Source organism: Triticum aestivum, chromosome 2D (assembly GCF_018294505.1).
Source record: "Triticum aestivum cultivar Chinese Spring chromosome 2D, IWGSC CS RefSeq v2.1, whole genome shotgun sequence".
Classification (NCBI taxonomy): Eukaryota; Viridiplantae; Streptophyta; class Magnoliopsida; order Poales; family Poaceae; genus Triticum; species Triticum aestivum.
This window is the reverse complement of record NC_057799.1, coordinates 587623786-587647808: the sequence shown is the minus strand read 5'-3', so window position 1 is coordinate 587647808 and position 24023 is coordinate 587623786. Positions and strand designations below refer to the sequence as shown.

General features: G+C 46.7%; 1 protein-coding gene and 1 pseudogene across 1 annotated transcript; both read right to left on the bottom strand.

The window, feature by feature from the left end:
* Positions 1–1196: 1196 nt before the first annotated feature.
* Positions 1197–3282, bottom strand: LOC123054732 (anthocyanidin reductase ((2S)-flavan-3-ol-forming)). The gene is made up of 6 exons (XM_044478568.1): positions 2976–3282; positions 2564–2730; positions 2102–2302; positions 1855–2014; positions 1520–1736; positions 1197–1429 (listed from the first exon to the last, which is right to left on the bottom strand). Exons 1-6 carry the CDS (start codon positions 3097–3099, stop codon positions 1282–1284), a joined length of 1017 nt encoding a protein of 338 aa, XP_044334503.1. The 5' UTR covers positions 3100–3282; the 3' UTR covers positions 1197–1281.
* Positions 3283–5287: 2005 nt separating this feature from the next.
* On the bottom strand, positions 5288–7433 carry LOC123054729 (anthocyanidin reductase ((2S)-flavan-3-ol-forming)-like; annotated as a pseudogene).
* Between the last annotated feature and the right edge of the window lie 16590 nt (positions 7434–24023).

The following is a 24023-nucleotide window of genomic DNA, read 5'->3' as shown; positions in this document are numbered from 1 at the left end:
TAGTTGCGGAGTTATGGGCTCATGATCAAAAAAATTCATCACTTTTTAAATACATGGTCAACATTTTCTCTATACCCATTTAACATTTCCCAAATTCTTGATTAACATTTTCAAATACTTGTTCAACATTTGTGTTTTAAAATTTTGAATTGACATTTTTATATACATGATAAAAAAGTTTGTCATTTTTTTCATACATCATCAACAAATTTTCTACACACATTCAACATTTTTCGGAATGCTTGTTTAAATTTTTTCAAATACTTATTCAGTATTTTTTAAATACTTGTTCAAAATATTAAATGTGTTTTGTAGACAATTGTTTGTCATATATATATATATATATATATATATATATATATATATATATATATAAACATAAGTACAAAAAAAGAAAAAAAGAAAACATAAAAAAGAGGCTGCGGCCTGCCACGCGCGTGGGCCGGACCATCTCGCTCCCCTTCGGCAAGTCAGAAGCTGGACTCGCTGAAGGCGAGATATAGGGGCGCCTTTATTCTAGAGACCTTTTATTATACTGCGCAGGATTTGCGTCCCGGGACAGCCCATTCACAAATTCAATTTCAATAAAATATTTTTATTTCACATATTAAAAAGCGTGTAATAATGCTAACCGGTTCTTAAAAGAATAAATTAATATTAAAGGAAATGAAAAAGGTTCACCCTGGTACATAAAAAATAATTCGTCACCTATTTGGAATAAATGTTCATCACGTCTTAAACATATGTCCGTTGGTATTTGAAAATTATTGGTTAAGTATTTAAAAATGTTTGCTTCTAAAAAGGGTTTGTCACCTATTTCAAAACTATTAATCATGTATTTTAAAAAAGATATATTGTATAATAAAAAAATGCCCATTGCATATCTGAAAACTCTCATTGGATATGTGAAAAACGTTAAACATATTATAAAAATTTGTGTATAAAACACAGAAAATAACAGAAGAACTAACAGGAAAAAATTAAAAAATGTTCATCCTAATTCCAAAATCATTATATATTTAAAAAATGTTTTGTACGTGTTGATAAATAAATTTCACACATAGAAAATAACATAGAAAAAGAAGCATAATATAAAAGTGAGAAGAAGAAAATGAAGAGGGTATATAATGACCCAAAAATGGACAAAACAACAAATAGGGAAAATAGAAAATGTCAACAAATACCGGAAGAAGCAATAAATAAACCTTAGCTGTTGCTTATTTGGGAGGATATTGTTTTGTTGCGATTACATATCCATCGACGAACCGATATGTATACATATCAGTAGGGAAGAATCCCTGTGGTCCTGCCATACTTGACGAGATCGTCGAAGATCTCACCTAGATCGTTGTGCTTGAACTCAAACCCTTCCCTGATGAGCTTTTGAGACGATAGACACACTCTCGGCTGCTCTTGGGACCCAGCAAAGCTACAAAAGCATATTCGTGGATGTTGTTAAACTCGCATTACAAATAAACATGAGTGCGTTTGGAGCGGTTCAGATAGACGGGTCGCATACCGTTCGGGTTTCATGTTGTATTGTGGGTACTTCTCGGCCAGAAGACGGGCAAGCTGCACGACGGTGGTGTTGTGGCTGCAGCAGATGTACCTGCCCGACGAGGACTCGTTCTCGGCTATGAACACCTCGGCACGACAGAGGTCGTCCACGTGGCATATCGACACGGAGTCGGTGACCGACTGCAGGCCTATCAGAATGTGCAGCTGTGTCTCATCGCCTAAAAATGCACAAAACATGAAGACTAGGTCAAATTAACATAATTTGCTTTTGAAAAATTAACACTGAGCTAGCAACCGCTGATCATCATGCTGTAAAAAACAGAGAAATGCTCTCACCAGACAACAGGGAGAGGGTAACGGGGACGCTGGTCCTGGCCTTGGAGACCGGCGCCGCGCCCAAGGTGAACACTGGCAGTACGGTGGCGAGGCTGATGCCGTTCTCCACCGCAAATTTGCTCGCCGCCTTCTCTAGAAGCACCTTGGACACTGCGTATTCCTACGATGCAAATTACACTTAAACAAAAGCTTCCATCGAATGTAAATGTCTAAGCGAGAGGGACTGAGCTCAATGATTTATGTATACCCAAGTTGGTGGCTTGTTGGCTTTGAGGTACTCGACGTCGGACCAGGAGCCCTCGTCCAGCACGTGGCCGCCGCCGTGCAGCGGCCTCCTGGACACGCCGGCGTCCGACGACGTCAGGATCACCCGCTTCACCGTCCCCGCTCGCACGCACGATCTCATCACGTTGAGTGTTCCTTGGACGGCCGGCTCGATCATATCTCTCTGCCATCGAACACGAAGCACGGTAAGTTATCCCAAAAGTGGAATCAAACTAACATTATTGAGTTGCCAAATACTGAAACGCCAATGGTGGGCTGAGGATAAGTCCTCAGACAGTGAGTGATGGCTGACAACTTAATTGGTGTCCCACATCCCAACAACCACACCTCCCTACCCGCAAAAGAAAAGAAAAACTACTACACCTCCCAACAATCGTGCTCGTGCAAATGAAAACGAAGCTTGGTGGTGGAGATGGCTGTTTACCTCAGGATCTGCTGAGCCGATGTTCATCGGAGCGGCGACGAGGAAGGCATAGTCGCTGCCGGAAACTGCGTCGTCGAAGCTGCCTTCTTCATCCAGTCGGGCACGGATGATCTCCAAGGGGCCAAGTGCTTGCAAGTCCTTGAGGTGGGAATTCTTCTCCGTGTCATCTGCAAACAGCTACAGCTTACAGAACCTTCGGGGAGGTAACTTTGGGGGTTGAGACAAGCTTAATTTGCTGCTGACTTTATCCAGTCGATTCTGAACTCTGAAGAACCTACTATGATTTCACCTCAAACTCCGGAAAGGAAAGTATAGAACCTATATGATCTCACCTCAAACTCAGAAGGAAAAGTTGCTGAAGTACGTACGTACGTACAAGACAGAACTAGAAGCGAAGAAACAAGAAACGAACCGGGGTCTCTGACGGTCGTCTTGACAGCATAGCCTTTCTCGAGCAGCAGCTTGATGAGCGCTGAGGCGATGTAGCCGCTCCCTCCGGTGACGCACGCCGTCTTCTTCCCCTCACCCGCCGACATCGCCGGCCGCTACTGGATCGTACCTCTCGTGGAAAAGAGAAGGATTATTCGCTTATTCGCTTGGTCCCCTCGCTTCAAGAACAGAGGTTGTGAGGTGGTTCCTTTGGAGTGGTTGTTGGCACACTATGATGAGCTCCAAATATCATATCATATCCTGTGTGGGAAAGAGGATGCTGCATTAACAGCCGAGGCAAGTAGCAGGCTAGTAGTAATGCAGAAGGTTTTTTTAAGTAGTTGAAAATGACCTGCATTACATGCATAGTTCCCTGTCAGAAAATGATGACGTAGCTGATGGACTGGTGGTTGATCAGTAGTTCTCTGTGCACTGTAATATACAACCCACGAGCCTCAACCGTGAGCAATTGGCCAGCGTTTTTCTTATCCTAGTTTTTTTTACTTCTGTACGAACTAGACAATGCCTACCCGGTTGCCATGGAATTAGATATATAGTTTCTGAATATTGTGTAGAATACTAGTTCAGTTCTTACGATATAAACTATGTGAACAGAATTCTTCATAAGCAAAAAATCTCAACATGGCATGTGCAGGTCTCAATGAAATCCAGTGTAGTCTAAAGCCACTGAAAATGTGCTAATGCATGCCGCGTGATAGAGGATTCTCATGCATATATCGGACGGATGTCAATGGATAAGGTTAGTAAATCTAATGGCTGCAACAATTTAGATGATGTGGAAGCATGCACATTAAACTGATATTATTTTTTTGAGAAGGGGAATGTATTAATAGCGCGGGAGGCAGCATCCTCCTTTTTTTCTGTATTTTTACATTTTCTGTTTCGTTGTTTTGCTTTATTTTTTTTCATTTTTGTTTATACTTTCAAATATTCTAAAGCATTTAGGAAATGTTGAGCAAGTATTTGAAAAATGTCAAATATATATAGAATTTTTTTATCAATTATATGAAATTTTTACAAAAACCGTGTATAAAACTTTGATCATGTATTAAAAAATGTTAGTCATGCATTTGAATTTTTTGAACAAGTATTTGAAAAATGTTAAATGTGTATAAGAAAAATGTTGACCATGTATTAAATGTGAATTGTTTTCGATCATGTATATAACATGTTAATAAAGCATTTGAAAAAATGTTGAATAAGTATTCGAAAAATGGTGATCAAGCATTTAAAAAATGTTAAATGTCTAAAGAAAAAATGTTGACCATGTACTAAAAAAATGATGAATTTTTTTGATCATGTATATAAATATGTTAATCAAGCATTTGAAAAAATGTTGAATATGTATTGGAAAAATGTTAAATATTTATAGAAAAAATGTGGACCATGTAATAAAAAATTATGATTTTTTTATCATGTATATAAAAACATTAATCAAGCATTCGTAAAAAAATGTTAAAAAATTATTTGTAAAATGTTGATCAAGCATTTGAAAAAAAATGCTAGATGTGTATAGAAAAAATGTTGGTCATGTCTTCAAAAAAATTTAGTATTGAATTTAGAAAATGTTAATCAAGTATTTAAAAAATGTTTAAAATATGTATAAAAATGTTGACCATATATTATATTTTTTTAATTTGTATTTAAAAAATGTTAAACATATATTAAAAATTGTTGTTGGCATATACAAAAAATGTATAAATGAAAAACAAAATAAAAAATATAACAAAAAAGTAAAAACCAAACAAGAAACAAAATAAACCAAAAGATGAAAGAAAATGAAAAATAAAACCGAGGAAATGAATGAAAAAGTATGAAGAAATAGAGAAGAAAATGAAAAATAAAATTGTAGAAAATAAGTGAAAACCAAGAAAGAATGAAAAGAAAAATACCAGCGAAACGGAGAAAGAAAGAAAAAACCCGGTGAAAACTAGAAGAAACATGAAACCAGAAAAGCTAGTTGAAATCCGGTTTTATTTACTTTAAGTAGTTCGCGCCCTTAAGATGAAACATGAAATGAGCGATGGCTTATCCCACGCTCTCTCTTTTTATCCTGTGATTTACTTATTTTAAGAGCGATAATGGGCCAGGCCGGTAACTACCTGAGAGATGAAAAGTTCGACGTCAGAGGAATCATCGATCTCGCATAATGCGAGATATAGCGCTCATGAAACTTCTGTATGGACACGATGTTAGTTTTATTTATAAAGGAGGGCGAAAGCCTTTTTTGAGGTGATAGCACGGCATACATTTAGCAAAATAATACTGTATACCTAAAAAAGCAAAATAATATTTATTTATTTTTGCCGCACAGGCAAAGAACTAAACATCTTCACGCACCAAAATACAAGCATGGATTACCCCTCAAAGAAAATACAGGCATGTTTTTTTTTTTTGCTCAGACACGTTATTTTCTTCTGGTTACATATCCGTCCGCAGATAACAAACATATCAGTAGGGAAGGATCCCTGTGGTCCTGCCGTATTCAACGAGGTCGTCAAAGATCTCACTTAAATCATCGTGCTTGAACTCGAACCCTTCCCCGATGAGCTTCTGAGACGATAAACACACTCTTGGCTTCTCTTGGAACCCAGCAAAGCTACATAAGTATATATTTGGATATTGTTAAACACGTATTAAAAATGTACTGTAGATGTGTGCGTGTCAACTGTTGAGACAGACTGTTCGCATACCGTTCAAGTTTCACATTGTATTGTGGGTACTTTTCGGCCAGGAGAGAGGCAAGCTGCACGAGGGTGGTGTCGTGGCTTCACAGATGTACCTGCCCGTCGAGGACTCATTCTCGGCTACGAACACCTGGGCGCGACAGAGGTCATCCACGTGGCATATTGACACGGAGGTGGTGACCGACAGCACGCCTATCAGGATGTCCAGCTGTGTCTCATCGCCTGAAAAATGTCACCGATCAAATTAACACTCAGCTAGCAAGCACTGATCATGCTGTAAAAACAGAGAAATGATATGGCAGGGACGCCTCTCACCAGTTAATAGGGAGAGGGTAAGGGGGGGCGCTGGTTCTGGCCTTGGAGACCGGCGCCGTGCCCAAGGTGAACACGGGCAGCACGGTGACGAGGCTGATGCCGTTCTCCTCCGCGAATTTGGTCGCCGCCTTCTCCAGAAGCACCTTGGACACCACGTATTCCTACGATGCAAATCACACGTAACCAATATCTTCTATCGAATGTAAACGTCCAGTCGAGAGAGGTTGAGCAGATAGATTTATGTACCCAAGTTGGTGGTTTGTTGGCTCTGAGGTACTCGACGTCGGACCAGGAGCTCTCGTCCAGCACGTGGCGGTCGCCCTGCAGCGGCCTCCTGGACACGCTGGCGTCCGATGACGTCAGGATCACCCGCTTCACCGTCCCCGCTCGCACGCACGACCTCATCACGTTGAGTGTTCCTTGGACGGCCGGCTCGATCATATCTCTCTGCATGCCATCGAACAGGAAGCACGGTAAGTTATCCATAGGCGGAAATAAACTAACATGACTGAGTTGCCAAATACTCCCTCCGTCCCAAAATAAGTGACTAAATTTTATACTCCAACAGTGGGATGAGGATAAGTCGTCAGACAATGAGTGATGGCTGACAACTTAAATGGTGTCCCACATCCCAACAACCACACCTCCCAACAGTGGTGCAAATGAAAAGGAAGCTTGGTGGAGATGGCTCTTTACCTCAGGATCTGCTGAGCCGAAGTTCATCGGAGCGGCGACAAGGAAGGCGTAGTCGCAGCCGGAAACTGCATCGTCGAAGCTGCCTTCTTCGTCCAGCCAGGCACGGATGACCTCCAAGGGGCCAAGCGCTTGCAAGTCCTTGAGGTGGGAATTCTTCTCCGTGTCATCTGCATACAGCTTACAAAATCTTCAGAGACCAAAACAGTTTCCATCAATCTCAGCATGATGATTTGGCTAAAAAGGCTTTGCTGCTGACTTTATCCAGTCGATTCTGAACTCTGAAGAGCCTACTAAGGTTTCGCTTCAAACTCCGGAAAGGAAAGTTTAGAACCTATTATGTTACCTCAAACACGGAAGAAAAAGTTGCTGAAGTATGTACATAATACGTACAAGACAGAACTAGGAGCCAAGAAGCAAGAAATGAACCAGGGTCTCTGACGGTCGTCTTGACAGCGTAGCCTTTCTCGAGCAGCAGCTTGATGAGCGCTGAAGCGATGTAACCGCTCCCTCCGGTGACGCACGCCGTCTTCTTCCCCTCGCTCGCCGACATGGCCGGCCGCTACTCGATCGGTACCTCTCCTGGAAAAGGGAAGGATGATTCGCTTGTTCACCTCGCTTCAAGAACAGAGGTTGTGATGTAGTTCCTGTGGGGTGGTTGTTGGCACACTACAATGAGCTGCAAAAATAAGATATCCTATTGGGGAAAGAGGATCCTGCCTTAACAACCGAGATAAGCAGTGTAATACAGAAGTTTTTTTTAAGTAGTTGAAAATGACATGCATTACATGCATGGTTAGAAAGTGATGACGTAGCTGGTGGTTGATCCGTAGGTCTCTGTCCAGTGTGAGCAATTGGCGAGCGTTTTTTTAATGAAAAATGATTCAAATCACCCAACCGATAACAACGCCCGCGTCCGCCGGATCGATTTTAATCAAATGGCTTGAGAGCAAAGTATTACCTAGACTAGTTTTCGTAACTGAGCCGTTGATGCAATTCCCCACCGCAACAAATGATGTATTGCGGGATCTAGATCTGGATCTCGTGCTCTTCCGAGGTCCCCGTCAAGCCGATGCCTCTATGCGCTGCTCCGACCGCTGCCGCCGCTGCTCGCTGCCGGGAGCACACGGACAAGGCCGCCGACAAGCACGCCGATGAGATCGCCTCTCCCTGTGTCCGCTCGCGGCCAGTTGCCATGGCCGCTCGACCGCGCACGCCGGAGTTCTGCTCCGGCCGCCTTTGCCAATCTATGCCACTCCGGCAGCCTTTGCCGATCTATGTCGTTCCGGCCCCATGCTGCATCGCCTCCATCACCACCATCATCGCATACGCAACACCCCTCCTCCATTCCCCAACAAGACCAAGCTTCTGCTCGAGGCCATGACCGCAAGCAATGCAACACGGTAATTTTCTGCAACTAGAAATCAGTTGCAAGAAAAAATTGCAACAAAAGATTTGTTTCAAAAGAAATCTTAAAAAGATTCTGCAACAACACCTTCGTTGTAAAAGAAAATATGCAACACAACATTTCTTACAAATATTTCTGCAATAAGACATGTGTTGCAAAAGGGTTCTTGCAACACGACTTCTGTTCCAAAAGTGACAACCAACATTGACCCGGAGACAACGTCAGATAGGACGGCTCGTAGGCCAGCGGATCTATTTAAAAGATCCACCGGCCGACACATAGCAAGACCATTTTTCTTATGCTAGGTTTTTCTATCAGGACTTTTATACAAGTTTTCCAACGAGTGACTATTGTTCGATCGAGTGACAGCCAAGCCATCCCACCAAGATTTTTCTTATCATTTTTATTTATATTCGTATGAATCATGATATCTAAATTGAAAGCGGCGAATATAATTTGCAACTTAAAGGCCTCATTTTTAGGACAGTAAAGCTACACTGATTGAATCGTTTCTGGCCGTGCGATCAACTTTGCCATAGTGTCCTAGCGGCAGCTACTCTGGTAGAAAAAATGTGGCCGCTCCTTGATTCCGGTTACGGGTCCGTAAAAAATCCGCTAACCTTCGATTGGTACCCATCCAGCCCGTATGCATAAGCCGTCGCTCTAGCGGCGGCGATGGCAACGTCACATCCTACCTTTATCCGGTGACGGTGGATCAACGCCGCAGCAGCGCACACGCCCCCTGCTCCACATCTTGGTGACGCGACTGTGGTCTTCCTCGTCCATTAGAGGCGCTCAGCAAACTAAACACTAGCCTTTCCTCATCTTATTTCAGATAGTAACTCCGCTTTAGATTCAATACACCTCAGTTCTTCTTTGTTTTGGTTACTCTTGGTGGAACCTCTTCATTTGCATGGTACTCCAGCAACTGAACAAGAAGGTTAGGTATTCGTATCTCGGATTGGATGTGATGATTGCACGGCATAAGAGAGTCCATGTTTGGACAACATCTAAATTTCGCCATGCCATGGTACTACATAAACTAGGTGGGTGGAGGGTGGGATGAAAATTCTTGCCTCTCCAGATTTGTTCCAGATCTGGTCGTAGACCGAAGTCCGACCGTTCAGGATCGCAGGGCTGTGAATCCAATCTAACATCTTGTTCAAAAGCGCTTTGTCTGCCTCGCCCATATCTTGACACGAGGTTCGGTTCAGCCATACCTCTCCCGAGATCTCTTCTGATGCGGGCTTGCGAGTTTGATCAGCTAAACTTGACGCTTGATCCGAGGAGAGGGCGTTCGGCTCCATGCTTGAAGCTCGATCTGATGTGAGATCTGCCGAGGTCTTGGTCCAAGATTGAATCTAGGGCTGGCTCGTCGGCATCGGCGGGGTCGTCGGACTGGTCAGACACCCAGCCCAAGAACGCTAGCTCGCCGAGGGCATCCGTGGTGTACTCCATATTGCCAAACCTGATGGTCTAGCCTGGAGCGAGGTTTTCGATCTGGCCGAAGTGGCCAGTCGAAGAGCATGACGCTGCCGAAGACCATAAGCTGTCTAGGGAAGAAGGTCTTCCCACAGCCAATGTTGTTGTTGATCTAAACTCGATCCATCGAGTTGTCTTGAGCACACAGCGGGACCTGCATGGGCCACCAATGTCGGGGTAAAATCCGACAGATCTTGGGTAGGGGGTCCCGAGTTGGTGATCTTAGCTAGATGGTAACAGGATGGACAAGGGACATGATGTTTACCTAGATTCGGGCCCTCTTGAAGAGGTAAAATCCTACATCCTGCTTTTGATGTATTGATTGTGTTGGAGTACAAAGTACAAGACGATCTACCTCGAGATCGCACGTGAATGTCTAATTCTCTACCCAATGCTCTAAATCCCCCGGCTTATATAGACACCGGGGGTACGTAGGGTTACATGTAGGTCGATTACATCTAGGGATAAACACGTTGAAGATTCAAATGTGTCTTGGAGTATGCGTCTAACTCTTCGGAGGAACCTTATCTTGAGTATGTTGAGGCATATGGAAGTCTTGGCCCATTTGTTAATGATCCAGGGGTCCTCGACGCAGCCCACTATGATGGGGCTGACATGGTTTGGACCCCCTAGCTCAGGACACCGTCAGCAGAGTGAGCCCCAGCATGGACTCCTCCACTTCTGCTCGCCCTGGGGGTGCTGGTGAGGCTGAGGGCATCCGGTGACCATGTGTGACGCCCCGAGTCTGTTGCGCCAGGTGTCTTCCGGTTATTCGCCGTCATTGCCATGTCATTTGCTTGCGTGTTGCATATTGCCATGTCATCATGTGCATTGCATCCTCATGTTTTTCAAAACTTGCATCCGGCCCGGTCTCCCAGCTTTCTCCATTGTCCATTTCGGATTCCGACACTCTCACATGCACCCGCCGCACCTAGATCTTGTTTCGTGAGCAGGAGAAAAACATTCTCGGAATGGGCCGAGATTTTTCGAGTGGTCTTGGTACACCACCGGTAGACCGCCTGCCAAATTTCGTTCCATTTGGAGGTCGTTTGATGCCCCAACGGTTAACCGCGTTAATCGCCGGACCCCTTTCTCCTTGCAGCCCAGCACCCTCCACAACAGCCCACTAGCCCATCTAAACCCCCTCCATGCTCTCCGTCGTTGGATCACGATCGTGTAGGAGAAAACCGCACCTCAATAGCCCTCTCCTAGCTCCCAGAATCAATATAAACCCCCTCTCCCCGGAAATTTCAGGCGAAACCCTAGTTTTCCTCCTCCTCCCGCCGCCGGACGCATCCGCCGCCACCGGACATGTCCGCGCCGCCGCCCTCGTCCAATCCGCAGCCGCCACATCGCTCCCGCCGCCATCCCCGCGGCCGCGGCCCGCCGAGCCCATCGCGGGCCAGCGCGAGCCCGACCGCGCCCGCCGCCACTTGAGCTCCGCCGCCCGGCCCGCTCCGCCCCGCCGCTCGCCGGCCCTGCCGCCTCCCGCCGCCCGCGCGCTGCGCTCCGACCGCCAGCCATGCCGCCGCCCCGCAGCGCTCGCCTCCCCGCGCTCGGACCCCACGCGCTGCCGCCGCCGCACTGTGCCGCCTCCGCCTCGGCTCCCCCGTGCCCGCGCCGCGGCGCCTTGTCGCCGGCCGGCCACCACCCGGATCCGGCCGGGACCGCCCTGACCTCGCCGTCCTCGGCCTCCTCCGCCGCCCGCCATCGCCGGGCGCCTCGACGCCTCGCCGGCGGCCCGGATCCGGCGGGTGGACGAGATCCACCCGCCCCTCCTTCCAAACATGCTGCTCTCCCCCTGGATCCCTCAGTCCCGCTCGGCCTCATCCCGTTTTCCCGAGGGTAAAAATCTGCTAAGTCCCCAGTTTGTGGCATTGTGTGCCTTTGTATGTATCCCCAATTATTATGTAATGGTACGATGTAATGATATCCACCTTGCAAAAGCGTCTCCAATATGCGCTTCTATCCTTGGTGGGACCTTCGAGTTCCTTTAGGATAGAGTCGCATATTGGGCATGATAAGTTGGTATCAGAGCCTCGACCGGCCATAGAAGCCCCCTTGATTGTTCATAGTTGGCCGTTGTCGAGTCTAGAAGAAAACTGTTTTCGAAGTCTAGTTATATCGGAGGGTAGGAATTCTTTTTACTCCTCAGCCCCTTCGTCGCTCTGGTAAGGAATCTTGACATAGGTGCTTTGAATTACTACTCTTCCCCTTTAAATTCTTTTAGGATCACGCAGTTAGTTTCGTTCATTGCGATGTCAGCTCTTTTCATCCGGTGCTTTTCTCGTCAAGTTGACTCGACCCTCTTTGTCTTTTGCGAGATCAATCATCAGTTCTTTATCAACGACGTTGTTCCCCCGTATGAAGTCGTCTTTCTTTTTACCACCCACCCACCCCCTTTCTTCTCGGAGTCGGAGTCCGTAATCGAGTATCCATTCTACTCGTGCGAAGCCTTTGCATTATTTCCTCAATAGTTCAACCGATGCTTTTCTCTTCTAGTTATTTGTCGGTTCCCCGTTTCAGTTGTCTTTGTTTTTCCCGCTCGTGTAATGCCCCAGACACACCCGCCGGTGGTCGTTACTCCTGGCGGGATCTAGACTGGCCCCATAGATCAATACTAGTCTTTTCTGCGCACTTTGTCCTCACTCGTGCGCACCTGGGAGCAACTTCCCGGTCGGTCACCCATCCCGAAACTACTCCAAGCGGAGCACGCTTAACTTTGGAGTTTTGTCCGAATGGGCTTCCGAAAAAGAAGGAATTCCTTATTGATATGAGTAGTCTATCATCCCTATTAAGCTAGGCTATCGCATACACCCCCACTCAGAGGAACCGACGTCCTCGTCGGGCCACAAGAACGTTCCCTCTTGGCACATACGTCTGTGCTTCCAGTCCGGCACATGTTCCTGTCGTGTGCCACGACGGGTCACAAGCATCATGCACAACATGACCGCACACATGTCCGCAAACATCCGTGTAACTGCGAGGGTCGGCTCTGATACCAACTTGTAATGCCCCAGACACACCCGCCAGTGGTCGTTACTCCTGGCGGGATCTAGACTGGCCCCACAGATCAATACTAGTCTTTTCTGCGCACTTTGTCCTCACTCGTGCGCATCCGGGAGCAACTTCCCGGTTGGTCACCCATCCTGAAACTACTCCAAGCTGAGCATGCTTAACTTTGGAGTTCTGTCCTAATGGGCTCCCGGAAAAGAAGGAATTCCTTATTGATATGAGTAGTCTATCATCCCTATTAAGCCAGGCTATTACACTATGCACCCTGGAGGGTTGCGTGGTGCTCCTCCATGGCCGCGGTGAAGGAGCGCGGGATCCGGCAAGCTTCCGATGGTGGCGTGGGAGGTAGAGGTGTTGCCGATGGTGGAGGAGGTGCGGAGTCGGCGACGAGCCCTTGTCTTCAACCTTAATGGCCATGTTCAGGCCGGGGATGAAGGTGTACCCGCTAGTTCCCGCTGCTACCTCTATCGGGGATGGAAATCCGGGATGGGGCCGCATCCAGGAAGGAAGAGGTGCTCTAGCAGTTCGTCCGATGGCGTTGGTGATGGTAGCCGTGGTGGTGCACCCGTACGCGCTAGGACGATCCAAAACAGTGTTGTAGGCAGTACGGGGGCAGAGGTAGCAGGGCGAGGTTGCAAGGGAAGTTCACCTCTTCTCCCAGAAATATCATAGACGGACCTGCAAGCAACCAATCCATCAGTGGGATGGTGAAGGAAGATGGTGGAGTTGCCAGTACGATGTGGTCAACGGCGACAGCCAGGGCCGAAGGCCTGGCATGACGTGTGATACGTCTCCAACGTATCTATAATTTTTGATTGCTCCATGCTATATTATCTTCTGTTTTGGACATTATTGGGCTTTATTATTCACTTTTATATTATTTTTGGGACTAACCTATTAACCGGAGGCCCAGCCCAGAATTGCTGTTTTTTGCCTATTTCAGAGTTTCGCAGAAAAAGAATATCAAACAGAGTTCAAACGGAATGAAACCTTCGGGAACGTGATTTTTGGAACGAACAAGATCCAGGAGACTTGGACCCTACGTCAAGCAACCAACAGGGAAGCCATGAGGTAGGGGGGCGCGCCTACCCCCCCCCAGGCGCGCCCTCCACCCTCGTGGGCCCCCTGTTGCTCCACCGACGTACTTCTTCCTCTAATATATACCTACGTACCCCCAAATGATCAGGGGAGGAGCCAAAACCCTAATTCCACCGCCAAAACCTTCTGTACCCACGAGATCCCATCTTGGGGCCTGTTCTGGAGCTCCGCCGGAAGGGGCATCGATCACCGAGGGCTTCTACATCAACACCATAGCCCCTCCGATGAAGTGTGAGTAGTTTACCTCAGACCTTCGGGTCCATAGTTATTAGCTAGATGGCTTTCTCTCTCTTTTTGGATCTCAATACAATGTTCTCCCCCTCTCTCGTGGAGATCTATTCGATGTAATCTTCTTTTGCAGTGTGTTTGTTGAGACCGATGAATTGTGAGTTTATGATCAAGTTTATCTATGAACAATATTTGAATCTTCTCTGAATTCTTTTATGTATAATTGGTTATCTTTGCAAGTCTCTTTGAATTAGTAGTTTGGTTTGGCCTACTAGATTGATCTTTCTTGCAATGGGAGAAGTGCTTAGCTTTGGGTTCAATCTTGCGGTGTCCTTTCCCAGTGACAGTAGGGGCAGCAAGGCACGTACTGTATTGTTGCCATCGAGGATAACAAGATGGGGTTTTTATCATATTGCATGAATTTATCCCTCTACATCATGTCATCTTGCTTAAGGCGTTACTCTGTTCTTATGAACTTAATACTCTAGATGCATGCTGGATAGCGGTCGATGTGTGGAGTAATAGTAGTAGATGCAGGCAGGAGTCGGTCTACTTGTCCTGGACGTGATGCCTATATACATGATCATACCTAGATATTCTCATAACTATGCTCAATTCTGTCAATTGCTCAATAGTAATTTGTTCACCCACCGTAAAATACTAATGCTCTTGAGAGAAGCCACTAGTGAAACCTATGGGCCCCGGGTCTATCTGTTGGGAATCGTAGCATAATTTTAAAATTTTCCTACGCTCACCAAGATGCATCTATGGAGTGTACTAGCAACGAGGGGAAAGGGGTGCATCTACATACCCTTGTAGATCGCGAGCGGAAGCGTTCCAATGAACGTGGATGACGGAGTCGTACTCGCCGTGATTCAAATCACCGATGACCGAGTGCCGAACGGACGGCACCTCCGCGTTCAACACACGTACGGTGCAGCGACGTCTCCTCCTTCTTGATCCAGCAAGGGGAAGGCGAGGTTGATGGAGATCCAGCAGCACGACGGCGTGGTGGTGGATGTAGCGGGTCTCGACAGGGCTTCGCCGAGCTTTTGCGAGAGGGAGAGGTGTAGCAGGGGAGGAGGGAGGCGCCCAAGGCTGTAATGTTGCTGCCCTCCCTCCCCCCCTTTATATATGCCCCCTGGGAGGGGGGCCGCCGGCCAAGATCCATCTGGAGGGGGGGGGGCGGCGGCCAAGGGGGGTGGCTTGCCCCCCAAGGCAAGTGGGGCGCCCACCCACCCTAGGGTTTCCAACCCTAGGCGCAGGGGGGAGGCCCATGGGGGGCGCCCAGCCCACTAGGGGCTGGTTCCCTTCCCACTTCAGCCCACGGGGCCCTCCGGGATAGGTGGCCCCACCCGGTGGACCCCCGGGACCCTTCCGGTGGTCCCGGTACAATACCGGTAACCCCCGAAACTTTCCCGGTGGCCGAAACTTGACTTCCTATATATAATTCTTCACCTCCGGACCATTCCGGAACTCCTCGTGACGTCCGGGATCTCATCCGGGACTCCTAAAAACTTTCGGGTTTCCGCATACACATATCTCTACAACCCTAGCGTCACCGAACCTTAAGTGTGTAGACCCTACGGGTTCGGGAGACATGCAGACATGACCGAGACGCCTCTCCGGTCAATAACCAACAGCGGGATCTAGATACCCATGTTGGCTCCCACATGTTCCAAGATGATCTCATCGGATGAACCACGATGTCGAGGATTCAATCAATCCCGTATACAATTCCCTTTGTCAATCGGTATGTTACTTGCCCGAGATTCGATCGTCGGTATCCCAATACCTTGTTCAATCTCGTTACCGGCAAGTCTCTTTACTCGTACCGCAATGCATGATCCCGTGACTAACGCCTTAGTCACATTGAGCACATTATGATGATGCATTACCGAGTGGGCCCAGAGATACCTCTCCGTCACACGGAGTGACAAATCCCAGTCTCGATCCATGCCAACCCAACAGACACTTTCGGAGATACCCGTAGTGCACCTTTATAGTCACCCAGTTACGTTGTGACGTTTGGCACACCCAAAGCACTCCTACGGTATCCGGGAGTTGCACGATCTCATGGTCTAAGGAAAAGATACTTGACATTGGAAAAGCTCTAGCAAACGAAACTACACGATCTTTTATGCTATGCTTAGGATTGGGTCTTGTCCATCACATCATTCTCCTAATGATGTGATCTCGTTATCAATGACATCCAATGTCCATAGTCAGGAAACCATGACTATCTGTTGATCAACGAGCTAGTCAACTAGAGGCTTACTAGGGACACGTTGTGGTCTATGTATTCACGCATGTATTACGATTTCCGGATAACACAATTATAGCATGAATAATAGACAATTACCATGAACAAAGAAATATAATAATAACCATTTATTATTGCCTCTAGGGCATATTTCCAATAGTCTCCCACTTGCACTAGAGTCAATAATCTAGTTACATTGTGATGAATCGAACACCCATTGCGTCCTGGTGTTGATCATGTTTTGCTCTAGGGAGAGGTTTAGTCAATGGATCTGCTACATTCAGGTCCGTATGTACTTTACAAATATCTATGTCTCCATTTTGAACACTTTCACGAATGGAGTTGAAGCGACGCTTGATATGCCTGGTCTTCATGTGAAACCTGGGCTCCTTCGCAAGGGCAATAGCTCCAGTGTTGTCACAGAAGAGAGTCATCGGGCCCGACGCATTGGGAATCACCCCTAGGTCGGTAATAAACCCCTTCATCCAGACTGCTTCCTGTGCTGCCTCCGAGGCCGCCATGTACTCCGCTTCACATGTAGATCCCACCACGACGCTTTGCTTGCAACTGCACCAGCTTACTGCTCCTCCATTCAAAATATACACGTATCCGGTTTGTGACTTCGAGTCATCCAGATCTGTGTCGAAGCTAGCGTCGACTTAACCCTTTCCACGAGCTCTTCGTCACCTCCATAAACGAGAAACATATCCTTAGTCCTCTTCAGGTACTTCAGGATATTCTTGACCGCTGTCCAGTGTTCCATGCCGGGATTACTTTGGTACCTTCCTACCAAACTTACGGCAAGGTTTACATCAGGTCTGGTACACAGCATGGCATACATAATAGACCCTATGGCCGAGGCATAGGGGATGACGCTCATCTTTTCTCTATCTTCTGCCGTGGTCGGCCATTGAGCCGTGCTCAATTGCACACCTTGCAATACAGGCAAGAACCCCTTCTTGGACTGATCCATATTGAACTTCTTCAATATCTTGTCAAGGTATGTACTCTGTGAAAGACCAATGAGGCGTCTTGATCTATCTCTATAGATCTTGATGCCTAATATATAAGCAGCTTCTCCAAGGTCCTTCATTGAAAAACACTTATTCAAATAGGCCTTTATACTTTCCAAGAATTCTATATCATTTCCCATCAATAATATGTCATCCACATATAATAAGAGAAATGCTACAGAGCTCCCACTCACTTTCTTGTAAATACAGGCTTCTCCATTAGTCTGTGTAAACCCAAACGCTTTGATCATCTCATCAAAGCGAATGTTCCAACTCCGAGATGCTTGCACCAGCCCATAGATTGAGCGCTGGAGCTTGCATACTTTGTTAGCATTCTTAGGATCGACAAAACCTTCCGGCTGCATCATATACAACTCTTCCTTAAGGAAGCCATTAAGGAATGTCGTTTTGACGTCCATCTGCCATATCTCATAATCATAGTATGCGGCAATTGCTAACATGATTCGGACGGACTTCAGCTTCGCTACGGGTGAGAAAGTCTCATCGTAGTCAACCCCTTGAACTTGTCGATAACCCTTAGCGACAAGTCGAGCCTTATAGATGGTCACATTACCATCCGCGTCTGTCTTCTTCTTCAAGATCCATTTGTTTTCTATGGCTCGCCGATCATCGGGCAAGTTAGTCAAAGTCCATACTTCGTTTTCATACATGGATCCTATCTCGGATTTCATGGCTTCTAGCCATTTGTCGGAATCCGGGCCCGCCATCGCTTCTTCATAGTTCGAAGGTTCACCGTTGTCTAACAACATGATTTCCAGGACAGGGTTGCCGTACCACTCTGGTGCGGAACGTGTCCTTGTGGACCTACGAAGTTCAGTAGTAACTTGATCCGAAGCTTCATGATCATCATCATTAACTTCCTCCCCAGTCGGTGTAGGCACCAGAGGAACATTTTCCCGCGCTGCGCTACTTTCCGGTTCGGAAGGGGTGACTATCACCTCATCAAGTTCCACTTTCCTCCCACTCAATTCTTTCGAGAGAAACTCCTTCTCCAGAAAGGACCCGTTCTTGGCAACGAAGATCTTGCCTTCGGATCTGAGGTAGAAGGTATACCCAATAGTTTCCTTAGGGTATCCTATGAAGACGCATTTTTCCGACTTGGGTTCGAGTTTTTCAGGTTGAAGTTTCTTGACATAAGCATCGCATCCCCAAACTTTTAGAAACGACAGCTTAGGTTTCTTCCCAAACCATAATTCATACGGTGTCGTCTCAACGGATTTCGACGGAGCCCTATTTAAAGTGAATGCGGCAGTCTCTAAAGCATAGCCCCAAAATGAGAGCGGTAAATCGGTAAGAGACATCATAGATCGCACCATATCCAATAGAGTGCGATTACGACGTTCGGACACACCATTTCTCTAAGGTGTTCCAGGCGGCGTGAGTTGTGAAACTATTCCACATTTCCTTAAGTGTGTACCAAACTCGTGACTTAAATATTCTCCACCACAATCTGATCGTAAGAATTTTATTTTCCTGTCACGTTGATTCTCAACCTCACTCTGAAATTCCTTAAACTTTTCAAAGGTTTCATACTTGTGTTTCATTAGGTAGACATACCCATATCTACTTAAGTCATCAGTGAGAGTGAGAACATAACGATATCCTCCGCGAGCCTCAACACTCATTGGACCACACACATCGGTATGTTTGATTTCCAATAAGTTGGTCGCTCGCTCCATTGTTCCGGAGAACGGAGTCTTGGTCATCTTACCCATGAGGCATGGTTCGCACATGTCAAATGATTTGTAATCAAGAGACTCCAAAAGTCCATCTGCATGGAGCTTCTTCATGCGCTTGACACCAATGTGACCAAGGCGGCAGTGCCACAAGTATGTGGGACTATCGTTATCAACTTTACATCTTTTGGTATTCACACTATGAATATGTGTAACATCACGTTCGAGATTCATCAAGAATAAACCATTAACCAGCGGGGCATGACCATAAAACATATCTCTCATATAAATAGAACAACCATTATTCTCGGATTTAAATGAGTAGCCATCTCGAATTAAACGAGATCCAGATACAATGTTCATGCTCAAAGCTGGCACTAAATAACAATTATTGAGGTTTAAAACTAATCCCATAGGTAGATGCAGAGGTAGCGTGCCGACGGCGATCACATCGACCTTGGAACCATTCCCGACGCGCATCGTCACCTCGTCCTTCGCCAGTCTCCGTTTATTCTGTAGTTCCTGTTTTGAGTTACAAATATGAGCAACCGTACCGGTATCAAATACCCAGGAGCTACTACGAGTACTGGTAAGGTACACATCAATTACATGTATATCACATATACCTTTGGCGTTGTCGGCCTTCTTGTCCGCTAAGTATTTGGGGCAGTTCCGCTTCCAGTGACCACTTCCCTTGCAATAAAAGCACTTAGTTTCAGGCTTGGGTCCATTCTTCGACTTCTTCCCAGTAACTGGCTTACCGGGCGCGGCAACTCCCTTGCCGTCCTTCTTGAAGTTCTTCTTACCCTTGCCCTTCTTGAACTTAGTGGTTTTATTCACCATCAACACTTGATGTTCTTTTCTGATCTCCACCTCCGCTGATTTCAGCATTGAATATACCTCGGGAATGGTCTTTTCCATCCCCTGCATATTGAAGTTCATCACAAAGCTCTTGTAGCTTGGTGGAAGCGACTGGAGGATTCTGTCAATGACCGCATCATCCGGGAGATTAACTCCCAGCTGAGACAAGCGGTTGTGCAACCCAGACATTCTGAGTATGTGCTCACTAACAGAACTATTCTCCTCCATTTTACAGCTGAAGAACTTGTCAGAGACTTCATATCTCTCGACCCGGGCATGAGCTTGGAAAACCATTTTCTGCTCCTCGAACATCTCATATGCTCCATGTTTCTCAAAACGCTTTTGGAGACCCGGTTCTAAGCTGTAAAGCATGCCGCACTGAACGAGGGAGTAATCATCAGCATGCTGCTGCCAAGCGTTCATAACGCCTTGGTTCTCTGGGATTGGTGCTTCACCTAGCGGTGCTTCTAGGACATAATCTTTCTTGGCTGCTATGAGGATGATCCTCAGGTTCCGGACCCAGTCCGTATAGTTGCTGCCATCATCTTTCAGCTTGGTTTTCTCTAGGAACGCGTTGAAATTGAGGACAACGTGGGCCATTTGATCTACAATACATAGTGTAAAGATTTTAGACTAATTTCATGATAATTAAGTTCATCTAATCATATTACTCAATGAACTCCCACTCAGATAGACATCCCTCTAGTCATCTAAGTGAAACATGATCCGAGTTAACTAGGCCGTGTCCGATCATCACGTGAGACGGACTAGTCGAGATCGGTGAACATCTCCATGTTGATCGTATCTTCTATACGACTCATGCTCGACCTTTCGGTCCTCCGTGTTCCGAGGCCATGTCTGTACATGCTAGGCTCGTCAAGTTAACCTAAGTGTATTGCGTGTGTTCCGAGGCCATGTCTGTACATGCTAGGCTCGTCAACACCCGTTGTATGCGAACGTTAGAATCTATCACACCCGATCATCACGTGGTGCTTTGAAACAACGAACCTTCGCAACGGTGCACAGTTAGGGTGAACACTTTCTTGAAATTATTATAAGGGATCATCTTACTTACTACCGTCGTTCTAAGCAAATAAGATGCAAAAACATGATAAACATCACATGCAATCAAATAGTGACATGATATGGCCAATATCATTATGCTCCTTTGATCTCCATCTTCGGGGCACCATGATCATCTTCGTCACCGGCATGACACCATGATCTCCATCATTGTGTCTTCATGAAGTCGTCACGCCAACGATTACTTCTACTTCTATGGCTAACGCGTTTAGCAACAAAGTAAAGTAATTTACATGGCGTTATTCAATGACACGCAGGTCATACAAAATAATAAAGACAACTCCTATGGCTCCTGCCGGTTGTCATACTCATCGACATGCAAGTCGTGATTCCTATTACAAGAATATGATCAATCTCATACATCACATATATCATTCATCACATCTTCTGGCCATATCACATCACATAGCACTTGCTGCAAAAACAAGTTAGACGTCCTCTAATTGTTGTTGCAAGTTTTTACGTGGTTTGTAGGTTTCTAGCAAGAACGTTTCTTACCTACGTATGACCACAACGTGATTTGCCAATTTCTATTTACCCTTCATAAGGACCCTTTTCATCGAATCCGTTCCGACTAAAGTAGGAGAGACAGACACCCGCTAGCCACCTTATGCAACTAGTGCATGTCAGTCGGTGGAACCTGTCTCACGTAAGCGTACGTGTAAGGTCGGTCCGGGCCGCTTCATCCTACAATACCGCCGAAACAGGATACGACTAGTAGCGGCAAGAAGAATTGACAACATCAACGCCCACAACTGCTTTGTGTTCTACTCGTGCATAGTAACTACGCATAGGCCTGGCTCATGATGCCACGGTTGGGAATCGTAGCATAATTTTAAAATTTTCCTACGCTCACCAAGATGCATATATGGAGTGTACTAGCAACGAGGGGAAAGGGGTGCATCTACATACCCTTGTAGATCACGAGCGGAAGCGTTCCAATGAACGTGGATGACAGAGTCGTACTCGCCGTGATTCAAATCACCGATGACCGAGTGCCGAACGGACGGCACCTCCGCGTTCAACACACGTACGGTGCAGCGACGTCTCCTCCTTCTTGATCCAGCAAGGGGAAGGAGAGGTTGATGGAGATCCAGCAGCACGACGGCGTGGTGGTGGATGTAGCGGGTCTCGGCAGGGCTTCGCCGAGCTTCTGCGAGAGGGAGAGGTGTAGCAGGGGAGGAGAGAGGCGCCCAAGGCTGTAATGTTGCTGCCCTCCCTCCCCCTTTATATATGCCCCCTGGGAGGGGGGGCCGCCGGCCAAGATCCATCTGGAGGGGGGGCGGCGGCCAAGGGGGGTGGCTTGCCCCCCAAGGCAAGTGGGGCGCCCCCCCCACCCTAGGGTTTCCAACCCTAGGCGCAGGGGGGCCCGTGGGGGGGCGCCCAGCCCACTAGGGGCTGGTTCCCTTCCCACTTCATCCTACGGGGCCCTCCGGGATAGGTGGCCCCACCCGGTGGACCCCCGGGACCCTTCCGGTGGTCCCGGTACAATACCGGTAACCCCCGAAACTTTCCCGGTGGCCGAAACTTGACTTCCTATATATAATTCTTCACCTCCGGACCATTCCGGAACTCCTCGTGACGTCCGGGATCTCATCTGGGACTCCGAACAACTTTCGGGTTTCCGCATACACATATCTCTACAACCCTAGCGTCACCGAACCTTAAGTGTGTAGACCCTACGGGTTCGGGAGACATGCAGACATGACCGAGACGCCTCTCCGGTCAATAACCAACAGCGGGATCTGGATACCCATGTTGGCTCCCACATGTTCCACGATGATCTCATCGGATGAACCACGATGTCGAGGATTCAATCAATCATGTATACAATTCCCTTTGTCAATCGGTATGTTACTTGCCCGAGATTCGATCGTCGGTATCCCAATACCTTGTTCAATCTCGTTACCGGCAAGTCTCTTTACTCGTACCGCAATGCATGATCCCGTGACTAACACCTTAGTCACATTGAGCTCATTATGATGATGCATTACCGAGTGGGCCCAGAGATACCTCTCCGTCACACGGAGTGACAAATCCCAGTCTCGATCCATGCCAACCCAACGGACACTTTCGGAGATACCCGTAGTGCACCTTTATAGTCACCCAGTTACGTTGTGACGTTTGGCACACCCAAAGCACTCCTACGGTATCCGGGAGTTGCACGATCTCATGGTCTAAGGAAAAGATACTTGACATTGGAAAAGCTCTAGCAAACGAAACTACACGATCTTTTATGCTATGCTTAGGATTGGGTCTTGTCCATCACATCATTCTCCTAATGATGTGATCCCGTTATCAATGACATCCAATGTCCATAGTCAGGAAACCATGACTATCTGTTGATCAACGAGCTAGTCAACTAGAGGCTTACTAGGGACACGTTGTGGTATATGTATTCACACATGTATTACGATTTCCGGATAACATAATTATAGCATGAATAATAGACAATGACCATGAACAAAGAAATATAATAATAACCATTTATTATTGCCTCTAGGGCATATTTCCAACACTATCTTCATCATATTAATCTTCCAACACTTAGTTATTTCCGTTGCTTTTTACTTTGCTTTTATTTTACTTTGCATCTTTATCATAAAAGTACCAAAAATATTATCCTATCATATCTATTAGATCACACTCTCATAAGTGACCGTGTAGGGATTGACAACCCCTTATCGCGTTGGTTGCGAGGATTTATTTGTTTGGTGTAGGTGCGAGGGACTCGCGCGTAGCCTCCTACTGGATTGATACCTTGGTTCTCAAAAACTGAGGGAAATACTTACGCTACTTTGCTGCATCACCCTTTCCTCTTCAAGGGAAAACCAACGCAGTGCTCAAGAGGTAGTAAGAAGGATTTTTGGCGCCGTTGCCGGGGAGGTCTATGGAAAAGTCAACATACCAAGTACCCATCACAAACCCTTATCTCCCGCATTACATTATTTGCCATTCGCCTCTCGTTTTCCTCTCCCCCACTTCACCCTTGCCGTTTTATTCGCCCTCTCTTTCTCGTTCGCCTCTTTTTCGCTTGCTTTTCGTTTGCTCATGTGTTGGATTGCTTGTTTGCCACGATGGCTCAAGATAATACCAATTGTGTGACTTTACCAATACCAACAATAATGATTTCCTTAGCACTTCGATTGCTCCTCTTACCGATACTG

Bases quoted from the DNA above. Each gene is read 5' to 3' on its own strand.
- LOC123054732 (XM_044478568.1), bottom strand. From the start codon at position 3,099: ATGTCGGCGGGTGAGGGGAAGAAGACGGCGTGCGTCACCGGAGGGAGC. The intron at 2,731-2,975 runs GTTCGTTTCTTG...AGCTGTTTGCAG, and splicing joins GACGACCGTCAGAGACCCCG to ATGACACGGAGAAGAATTCC. The intron at 1,737-1,854 runs GTGAGAGCATTT...GTGCATTTTTAG, and splicing joins TACCCTCTCCCTGTTGTCTG to GCGATGAGACACAGCTGCAC.